The sequence below is a fragment of the Pinus tabuliformis genome, chromosome 6 (genome assembly GCF_031772625.1).
Source record: "Pinus tabuliformis cultivar Carrire ecotype Pingquan chromosome 6, CPIR1, whole genome shotgun sequence".
Lineage (NCBI taxonomy): Eukaryota > Viridiplantae > Streptophyta > Pinopsida > Pinales > Pinaceae > Pinus > Pinus tabuliformis.
Genome location: NC_142292.1, coordinates 980994214 through 981005876, shown reverse-complemented (window position 1 = coordinate 981005876; position 11663 = coordinate 980994214). Strand labels below are relative to the sequence as shown.

Sequence of the window (11663 nt, the reverse complement as noted above, 5' to 3'; positions counted from 1 at the left end):
CTCTCCTTCTTTGTCTCTTTATCTCACCCTCAAACATATACACTCTCTCTCCATCTCTCCCTTGTCACTCCCTCTCTCTCTCCACTTCTCACTCTCTATGTCTTTCTTCTTCCCTCCCTCTCCTGACCCCCCCAAACTTGATCTCTCTATCCCTCCCTCTATCCTCTTCTCTCGCTCCCTCTCCCCTCCTCTCTCTCAAGTCCTCTCTCTCATCCTTCCTATCTCTCCCTTTCTCTCATACCTCTCTCTCTCCTCCCCCATCACTCTCTCTTTCTTTTCCCTCCAATCCTCTCTCCTACCCCATCACTCTCCTCCTCTCTCTCAAGTCCTCTCTCTCACCCTTCCTCTCTCTCCCTTTCTCTCCTACCTCGATGTCTCTTCCCCCATCTCTCTCTCTCTCCAACTATGTTACTATATCCCTCCCTCTCTCCTTCTCTCCCCCCTCTCTCCATCTCTCCTTATTTGTCTCTTTATCTCACCCCTAAACATACACACACACTCTCTCCCTTGTCACTCCCTCTCTCTCTCCACTTCTTACTCTCTATGTCTTTCTTCTTCTCTCCCTCTCTCCCCCTCCCTTTCTCCTCCTATCTCTCAAGTCCTCCCTCTCGTCCTTCCTCTCTGTCCTTTTATCTCCTACCTCCTCTCTCTTCCCCCATCTCTCTCTCTCTCTCTTCCCTCCAATCCTCTCACTATCTCCCTCCCTCTCTTCTTCTCTCTCCACCCCCTTCCATCTTGTGTCTCCCTCTCCCTCTCTTACCCTTCACTACCTCTCTCACTCCTCTCCCTCTCTCTCTCTTCATTCCTCCTCTCCCCTCTTCTTCATTTGATCTCTATCTCTCCCTTGTCACTCCTCCTATCTCTCCACCGCTATCACTCTATGTATTTGTTCTTCCCTCCCATATATATCTATATCATGATATATTACTATATATTATAATATAACAATTTTAATATTGTATTAAACCAAAGTTATTAAATTTAATAATATTAATATTATAATATATTAATATGAATATTAGATGTAATAATAATATTAATATTAATCCTGTAACATTAATATTAGGGTTAATAATGTTTTTTTGCATGGCATTAATAATAATTTGGCCCGTGGTATTTTTTATCTAGGTTGGATCTAGGAGTTTATATGTTGATTTCTAATCCTATTTGATATATTTTTATTTATTCACCATACCTCTTCATACCTCTTTTATAAATATAATATTTGGTCCACGGTATTTAGCCCATGCTATTAAAATGGTATTTGGCCTATAGGCTTCACCTAAATAAAACATTTTTTTGAACTTTCGTAAATATAAAAAGTTTATTCACGTATGACCATTTCCATGAGAGGTAGTCAGTTATGACTACCTCTCATGGAAATGGTCATACGTGAATGACTTACTTAACGCAGTTGAATCCCAAAATGATATCTAATATAATGCACTGCGTAAACCCCCATACTTAAATTCAAAAAGAGTCAAGGGATCTCTACTTGAATGGTTCATGAGGCACAATACTTGCTAAGGTTTTGCAAATGGGGTAGCAAGCTAAGTGGGCTTGATTGTGGGGAAAACTCCACAGTTAAGCGCGCTTGAGCCAGAGGATTTCTGGGATGGGTGACCTCCTGGGAAGTCCTGGTTACCGGGTGCAAGCCCCGGAAGTGATGATTGATGCTATGTGATTCATTTCACTAGTTTCAATCCCACTTCTTCACCCCTGTGAGCATCACCCGATGTAATGAGTGCTAAGTGAACTATTCAAAAATCATGAGAAATTAGTCAGTTACGACTACCTCTCATGGAAATGGTCATACGTGAATGACTTACTTAACGCAGTTGAATCCCAAAATGATATCTAATATAATGCACTGCGTAAACCCCCATACTTAGAAGTTTTATTTATTTATCATACCTCTAGCTTATTTATATTTTTATTTATTTACCATACCTCTGGAGTAAGTATAAAAAGAGGTTTTATTTATTTACTATACCTCCAATTTATTTATATTTTTATTTATTTACCATACCTTTTTTTAGAGTGTTAGTTAAACCTCTTTATATTTTAAATTTATATCGTATTTATACATAATAATAGTTAAAGAGTAAAAACAAGCAAAAATGACATATCAAAAATTACATCTTATTTTGCCAAAAAAATCTCTTGTTACAAATACTAAGTTAAAAATACATAAAATATCAAGGGGGTTCGTCAAAGGCAGACACATCTTGGATAACGTCATTCAAGTTCATGAAGCTATCCATTCCAGTAAACAAAGGAAAGAAAAGGGGATGTTGATCAAGCTCGACATGGCCAATGCCTTCGATAGGGTCAATCACTCCTTCCTCCTCCAAGTTCTCCGATCCTTCGGCTTCCCTGCTCAATTTATCAATCTCATCAAAGCCTGCATCACAAATCCTTGGATTGCTCCCCTGGTCAATGGTTGCCCAGCATCCTTCTTCCAAGTCTATCGTGGCTTGAGGCAAGGTTGTCCATTATCCCCATTCCTGTATATTCTTATGGCGGATTCTCTCAGCAGGAAGCTTGCTGCAGAAATGAACACTGGTGGACTCCCCGGAATTCGAACTTCGAATGTTCTAAAGCCTATAAACCATGCACTCTTTGCAGATGACTCTCTCCTATTAGGCGGAGCCTCTATCAGAATAGCTACCTCCTTTGACACAGTTCTAAAAAGTTACTACAGAGCCTCAGGAGCACTGATAAATGATAGAAAGAGTTCGATCTACGGATGGAATGTGAACCAACATAGTCTTAACAACATAGCTCAGATTCTTGGCTTTGAGTGTTTTGCTCATTGGGACAACATCAAATATCTTGGCTTACCTCTCACATCTGGAGTCAATAATAGAACTCTGTGGCATGGCATCATCAACAAGATTAAAGCCAAGATCATCTCCTGGGGAGGTTACTGGCTTACCAAGGGAGGGAAAACTATCTTATTAAAATCAGTTTTATCTGCCCTCCCCATCTACCAAGCCTCATTCCTTCTTGCACCGAAACATATCATGGAACAAATTTCTGGTCTTTTGAGAGATTTTCTTTGGAAAGGAGGCAAAGGCAATCACAAAAAACTACATTTGGCAAATTGGGATCTTGTTAAGCGCCCAACAGTGGATGGAGGACTCCAGATCAGAGACCCAGCTCTCTCTAATCTCGCACTTGGCTGCAAGCTCCTTTGGAAAATCTACTCTGACCCTTCACATCCTGTCAGCGAAATGCTCAGGACCAAATATGCGCAGGGGATCTCTCTTAGGCATTTATCAGCGGACAATACTCCCATAGGCACTCAAACATGGAATCTTTGTAGAAATAGTATCAGCAGCTTCAGGAATCATCTGTACCACATACCTGGCAATGGCAAAAAAAAATTACTGTGGGAAGACCGCATAATGAATTGTGCTCCTCTCAATTCCCATGATGAGATCCGAGAGCTAAGTGGTTGGCTCCTCAGCGCAGGCTTTCGTAAGCTGTTTGACATCTCTGTGTGGGACAGCAGTGGGAATTGGTTTAACTGGGGCTTTCCAATCGTGCCAGCGCATCTACACAGTCAACTTGAATTGTTCAAACCGCTTCTCATCAACGTTGCCCCTGTTCATTATGACAGCCCAGATAGTTGGGGATGGGGTGACTCCGGCTCTTACACCCCAGCAATGGGATATATTGCCCTGCAGCCAAAAAAAGACAGACTTCGCTCTCCCACCATTTGGAAATAGGTTTGGAACATCACCGGGCTTCCCCAAACTAATTTTTTTTTTTTTTTTTTGCATCCTCATGCACAACAAATAGCTAACAGGAGATAATTTGTTAAAAAGAAATATAGCAGGACCACACAGATGTGTGATGTGCAGAAATGTTGGAGAAACAACCTCTCATTTGTTCATAGATTGCGATTTTGCCAAAGAGATTTGGAATTTAATTCTTCTCGGATTGCAGGTTCACCCTCCCCAGCATAGCTCCATGGCTGATCTCTACTCCTCTTGGTTCCAAAGCTATCCTCATAATATCCCCATCAATTCACTCTGGTACCACATTTGGCTCTCCATCCCCAAATTTGTGTGTTGGGAAATCTGGCTCGCCCAGAATAACTTGACCTTCAACAATGCTCCTTGCAATCTTGCAAAATCAGCTGCCAAAACAAAAGCCCTTCTCCTTGAATCTGTCCTACTGCAATCTCATAAAGCAGACTCCTCTCTCCCCCCTTTGAAAAGAACTCGCTGAATCTCCATAGCTCTCACCCTAAAGGCAATGCCTAGATCCTCCCCCTTCCCAATCCACCTTGGAGAATTAGAGAACCAGATGATACCTTTCAAGTATGGTGGAGGTCCCAAAATAAAACTACTATCTTCTTTGACGGCGCCTCCAAGGGTAACCCTGGGGCTGCGGGGGTTGGTGGAGTCATCTACTCCCCAGACAACTCTAGAAAAGAATGCTTCTGTTGGGGGCTTGGTCCTCATACAAACAACTAGGCAGAACTTCTTGGACTCACAAAAGCCTGCCAAATTGTCCGTGATAGAGGCATTAAAGAATGTCAAGCGTTCGGAGATTCAGAAATTCTCATCAAGAAGATCAACTTGAAGGACTAGTTCAACAACGCCATCCTCAACAAGTCTCTGAAAAGGTTAAAGATCATTTTGCAGGACTTCACTTCCTTCAAAATTTTCCACATTCTCAGAAGCTCGAATAGTGAAGCGGATGTAATGGCAAACAAAGGATGCCTCCTAGCACTGGGAGATCTCAATATTAACGACAATAGCCCTATCTTATCATGCATCCCTTAATTTAAGTTAAAAAATAGATCAAGCTAAATGAAGATCTATGAAAACACTCTGTAACGTTGATTGTTTTGGCTCCTGCCCAACCAAACCCCTATAATAAAATATACCCGTTTCAATTAAAAAAAAATACATAAAATATAAAAGTTCTCCTAATTATACTTTTTCTATTAAACATTAATAAAACTACAAGATACATATAAAAGTTCTATTAATTATACTTTTTCTATTAAATAACAACAACCTCAGTTACTTAAATATTGTACGGAGCATAATCCACCGGCAGCTGGGGCCGTCTGTCCCTTCATTTCTTGAAGTAAAACCCTCATTTCCATCGCCATTCAAGGAGCTTGAAAAGGGTTTTTCCAACTCCAAAACCTTGGCCTCGGCGTCCAAGGCAGTTGGACTTCTTTCCCGTCGCAGCAGCAGTTTGTTCAGTATATCTTCCAGCGAACACACGTGCCACAGGCCCCGCCACGTGAGTGGTTGTGCTTTTCATTTTCAGCGTACTGCGCTTCACCGACAGGCATTCTGCTGATTTCGTCGATTGTTAGGTATTGCATGCAATAACAGAGAGATGGTTGCGTGGATTTTAAGATAATTTAAATCATTAATTTTTTTTAATAATTTATTAACGACTATACAACTTTGCCAAAATACAAAATTCGCCCCCGAAAAAAAAATACAAAATATGAAACACCACCTGTCACCTAGCAATTTACCCATGAAATACCATCAATTTTTTAAAACCCATCATGAATCTTCGTGTAACGTGTTAATGTCCTATACGTCTAACTGTCAAATTTTGTAGGTTGCTTGGATTTCAGATTCCAACACGTCGCTGTTCTCCAAACTGAACGTTAGGCTCAGCGCCAGTATCGGGTTACTAAATAATTGCTTTTTCCAGGAGTCGGGTTTCAGAGGCTGGCAGGACATTTTACAAGTTCATGCTTCACAAAATATATATATATATATAATAATTAAAATTCCAACACATCGCTGCCCTTCAAACTGAACGTAAGGCTGAGCAGTATGGGGTCACCACGCAATTGTAATTGATTTTTTTTGAGGGTTAGGGTTTCACAGACTTGCATGACATTTTAGAAGCTTCTTTACGCTTCACAATATAGTTTTTCATATAAGTAAGTTAAAATTATATATATATATATATATATAAAATTTGTTGATGATGTAATAGTAATTGTACATTTATCTAATTATTTTTAATGTGATTTTGGGGAAATTTTTCAGGTAGGTTTTTCCGATTTAATTTTTCTAAAATTTGGTGAGAATTTATTGAAATCAGAAGTTTGATAGGTAATTCCTACACAATCAAAGTATCTTGGATTTAATAACACAAATCAAAATTTCGCCTCAAATTTTTGGACTGGATTCCAAAAACCCCATTAAAAACAATTATGTAAATTTATTGACTTATGAATTAATATGCCCATTAATATTTATATTTAGTTATTTTAATTTATTTTATTTTGATAAAGGAAAAAATCAAACAAATTTTGTTGGCACAAATATTTTCACAAATATATGTATATTATTCAAATTCATTTCAATTATTTTGATATATAAATTGTGAAATCTATTATGATTAAAAAATATTTATGAATAAATTACAATCTCGAAGATCGCTGCTCCATGAAACCCTAGCTGCGCCTCTGCGCCCTTGCTGCTCTGTGGCCCGTGGCTTTGGGCCCTCTGCCCTCCTTTTTTGCGTTCTTTTTTGAGTTCCTGCGGTTCAGAGCGCTCATCTGCTGCTGGGAGGGACTAGTAAGTCGGGCTCGCCCTCATGGAGGTCCCAAGCTCGCCCCAGGCAGGCCCGCCTTCATCTGCTGAAGCCTTCTCTCGGCTCTTGGCCGGCTTGCCGCAGAAGAAAAAGAGTGAAGCAGCCAAGTTTGTCAAGAGGCTGGAAGACATTCCTGAAATCTCCCTGCCGCCTGAGACCCCAATTCAAGTCGCCCTCAACTTGGCTTAGTGGGCTCTCGTTGGCCAGTTCACCGGTCTATGGCCTTCTCCTAAGACCATTGAGACATGGGTTAACAAGAACTGGGCTCCTCTGATCAAGGGCAGCGTCACCTCTTACTTCTTAAGACGAGGGTCCTTCCTCTTCGAATTCACCTCAAAGGACGACAAGGACCTGATCTTTCAAAATGACCCCTATTTCATGGGCCCCCAGGGCCTGTATCTCAACAGATGGACGTCGAATTTCGACCTTGCAGTAGATGTTCCTACGGTTGTCCCTGTATGGGTCAGACTCCCTAATCTCCCAGTCCATTGCTGGAATTGGGACTCGCTGAAACACATCGGAAACCCCTTGGGAAATTCATAGACAAGGCAAACATCAAAGATCAATACGACCATGACCATATCTACGTAGAAGTAATCTAGAGGTGGGTCTCCCGAAAGCCATCAAAATCAAAGTAGGAACCTGGACCGATTTGCAGAAGCTGGACTACGAGAAGTTGCCTTTCAAATGCCGAAAATGTCATGTCTACGGCCACTTCGCCAGAGGATGCCCAACTAATCTGGAACCGGGTAAGGGTAAAGAACAAGGTTGGAACCAGGCCAAGCGCGCCAGGAAAATCCAAAAGCAGGTTGGTCCAAACGGAAGAGGTCCTCAGGCCCCTCCTCAACAACCCCCTCCCAGAATGGATCAAGAAAATAAACTCACTCCTCTAAGCTCGCAAATAGAGGAAACTCAGGAACCAGAAAATCAAAAAACAACCCCTCCCTCTAAAGGTACCCCCTCCTCTCCCAAGGGGAGAAGCCTTGCTGAGAGCTCCAAAGGGAACACTGTCGAAGTAGAGGAAGATGAGCATGAATCGGATTGCTCGGAGGAAGAAGGGGAAACAGGAGAATCCCAAGCTTCGATAAGGAGATCCACAAGAGGCCGTAAATCAGATCGAGAAAAAAGAGAGCAGGAAACTTTCAAGGATAAGCTTCAAGGCAGCCAGCGAACCCTTGAGAAGCTACTAGCATCAAAAGCAAAGATGGCGAGAAAATAGCCCCATGGCTCCAAGGGAGCCAACCAGAAATACAAATGATGAAGATAGTCTCCTGGAATTGTAGAGGTATGGGGAGCAGAATCAAAGAAGAATCCATCAAAAGTCTAATAAGAACAGAAGCTCCTGACATACTTCTCATCCACGAGACCAAACTGGAAGACTTTGTCTTCCTTCAAGCAAGCAAGAAACTCTGGAACAAATGTGAGGCGAAAGAAAACTCAGCCCGAGGGGCTTCCAGCTGGTTGAGCACTCTTTGGAACGCTAGCAAATTCTCAGTCATTTCTGAGACCCTCAATACTCATTGGTTGTTTTTAAAATTGTAGCACTTAGATTCAAAAGAGATCATCAGTCTCTTCAACGTGTACATCCCTGTGAACGCTGTGGAAAAAAAGGCCTGCTGGGACTCCATTAGAACCCAAGCAAATCTCGTTAATCTTGAGAATACCATCATAGCAGGAGATCTTAACCTCACTCTCTTATCAGCAGACAAGAGAGGAGGCAGCATTGTTTGAGATCCGGCAAGGGAATGGGCAGAGGACCTTATGCAGGACTGGGACCTGCTGGACATCAAGCCAATCTCTGGTAAGTACACTTGGACTAATAAAAGAATTGGCCCTGGTCACATTGCTGCCAGACTGGATAGATTCTTACTTCAAAGCTCTTTTCTTTTGCTTGGATTAGAGGCTAGAGTTCATATCCTCCCATGCAGCACTTCTAATCATAAACCCATCAAGCTGGAACTGGGGTTTCAGCTTGACCTAGGTCCAATTCCCTTCAGATTTAGCCCGCTCTAGGCTAAGGAATCAAACTTCATGCAATTAGTTAAGGGCATCTAGATGCAACCGGTCAAAGGCTCCCCCTTTTTTGTCTGGGAGGAGAAGCTCAGAAGAGTGAAAAGGGTTATAAAAAGCTAGGCCAAAACTCTGCCTAATCCAGCAAATGAAAGAAAAAATATCCAACGCATTCTGGAAAATCATCATCTCCAAGCTGAAACAGCTGACATAACTAAAGAGATTCTAGACAAATAAGCCCAGCTCCAGCAAAACTATCACAAGGATTGCCTAGCAGAAGAAGATTACTGGAGACTTAAGTCACGCAGTCTTTGGCTTAAAGTAGGGGATAGGAACTCTTCCTTCTTCCATAAACAAGCTCAGGCAAGGAAATGTACCAATTCCATTTTCGAAATCAAAGAGGGCACTATTATTCACAAAGACAATGCAAGCATCAAAAAAGTTGCCTCCCTTCACTTTAAAAGCCTGTATAATGAAGATATAAATCTGGACCAAATCTCTGATATGATTGATGTGGTTCCCTCCTTCATTGCTGTTGAAATGAATCACCTTCTTGAAGCTAAACTCACCAAGAATGAAGTCAAGGATGCCCTCTTCGCCATGGATCCTGACAAAGCCCCTGGGCCGGATGGATTTACAGCCAAATTCCTCCAATCTTGCTGGCCGATTGTGGAAAAAGATCTATACAAAATCGTTATTAAGTCCCAAGCTTTCCAGAAAATCAAAGGCCACACGAACTCTACTTTTCTTGCTCTCATCTCCAAAGAGAAAGGAGCCAACACCTTCAACTGGTTTCGACCGATTTCGCTATGTAATATTGGTTACAAACTAATTACTAAAGTCATCGCTAATAGACTTAAGCTCATCCTCCCCAAAGTCATTCCGGAAAGCCAAGGAGGATTCATTCAAGGGAGACAAATAGTGGACAATTTCATTCTGGTCCAAGAGGCAATCCACTCAAGTCTGAGTTGCAACGAAAAAGGTATGGTTGTCAAGCTCGACTTAGCAAATGCTTTTGATAGAGACAAGCATAGTTTTTTGCTGAAAGTCTTACACAAACTTGGATTTGGGGAGAAATTTATAAATTGGATTTGGGCCTGCATCTCGGAACCTTGGATCGCTCCTTTAGTAAACGGCAGAGCCGCTGACTTTTTTGAAGCCACGAGAGGGCTTAGGCAGGGGTGCCCTCTCTCACCCCTTCTATTCATTCTTCAAGCCTCTATCCTCAGCTTCTATTTAGAAAAAAAAATGATGGATCAAGAAATTGCTGGGCTTTGTATAGCAAGAGGTGTTAAAAACATTTATCATGCCCTCTTTGCAGATGAAACCTTGTTATTGGGAGCTGCCTCTATGCTTATAGCCTCCATATTTAAAGGAGTCCTGGACGAGTTTTGTATGATTTCGGGAAGCAATCTTAACAATGGAAAATGCCATATATATTGTTGGAACACCACTTCCAGCTTTCTCAACTCCATTTCCAGAACCATTGGTTTCGCAACCTCCTCAAACTGGACTTCCTTCAAGTACCTAGGCCTTCCTGTATTCCTTAAAAGAGCCTTCAGCAGAGATTGGCTCCCCCAATTGGAGAAATTCAAAAACAAGTTGCTTGCCTGGGGCTTTTCCTGGCTCAACATTGCTAATAATTATATCCTTACTAAATCATTCCTTAACAGTCTTCCCTTATTTCAGTTTTCAGTTCTTCTAGCTCCCTCTGGCATTCTCAGAAAATGGAGGAGATCATCCAGAAATTTTTTTGGAAGGGGGACAAGCAAAATGAGAAAAAGTTTCCATTAGTCAGCTGGGAATCCATCTCCAAACCACTCTTGGAAGGAGGCTTGAACCTCAAAAATCTTGGATATCAAAATATCGCTATGGGAGCTAAGCTCATCTGGAGAATTATTGCTCCTAACCTTAGTTGGGCTCAACTAGCTCTTTGGAAAAAAATACTTTAATGGCAAACGCTCCCACTGTGTAGACCATCCTCTGCCGCTCCTGAATACGCCCTTCCACAAGCTCTGTACCAAAGCCTAACCGCTTATAAATACTCATGCCTACTGGGTCCCCGACAATGGAAAAAGGATCAACCTTTGGACAAATAGAATTATGAACAATGAGCCGCTGGGAGATTGTCGCTCTCTTCAAGTGTTGTGCAGTTGGATGAACGATGCTGGATTGCACTCCCTATGGGATATCTCAGTCTGGCAGGATTCACGCTGGGCTGGCTGGAAACTTGAAATGCCCCCAGATTTGTCTATGGAACACAAGGAACTGCTCTCCAAGCTTCACGGATTGGCTCCAACGTGGATGCAAAGCAGGGATTCAAGAGGTTGGGGTGTGCAGGCTGGTGGTTATTCCGTTGCTCAGGGATATGCCAAGCTATGTGAGCACCCCCATGTGGCCACGAACCCAGAGCCATGGAAAGGGATATGGCATTATCCCTCACTGCCAAAAATTGATTTCTTCAATTGGTTGTTATGCCATTCCAAAATCTTGACAGACGATAATCTTCAGAAGCGTGGCTTCCACGGCCCTTCAAGGTGCAGACTTTGCAAGGTAAATCAGGAAAGCGTTTCTCATTTGATGCTTGAATGTTCCTTTACATTACAGATCTGGACCGAGCTGCTGGAAACTTTGAGTTCCAGCTTCGCGTTGCCTTCCTCCACTGCTGATTTTTTTGTCAAATGGCTACAAAGGTACCCTGGTCCTCCTCCAAAAAACAAAATTATTAGAGCTGCTTGGTTTATTCTCCCTAAAATTACCTGCTAGCAGATCTGGCTTGAGCGAAACAAAAGGATTTTCAGAAACTACGAACAGGATGTCAAGCTAGTGGTAGTTAAAATTAAATGCCAGTTAAAAGAGTGCCTGAGAGACCACAAAGATGATTTAAATCTCACCCAGCAAGATAAAAATTGGGGATCTTCTCTCGATCTTCAGTTCCAAAAATTGGCAAAGAGTATCTCCCTCCCAAAAGTTTGGCAAATAAGGGCTACAGCAAAAGAGTTTCAGGGATGGATCGCAAACCAACAGAGGCATTCTCTATTTTTTGATGGGGCTGCAAA

At 41.9% G+C, this 11663-nt stretch overlaps 1 protein-coding gene across 1 annotated transcript; it reads left to right on the top strand.

The window, feature by feature from the left end:
* Positions 1–2519: 2519 nt before the first annotated feature.
* On the top strand, positions 2520–3734 carry LOC149262281 (uncharacterized). The gene has a single exon (XM_089376514.1). It carries the CDS (start codon positions 2520–2522, stop codon positions 3732–3734), a length of 1215 nt encoding a protein of 404 aa, XP_089232640.1.
* The last annotated feature ends 7929 nt before the right edge of the window (positions 3735–11663 follow it).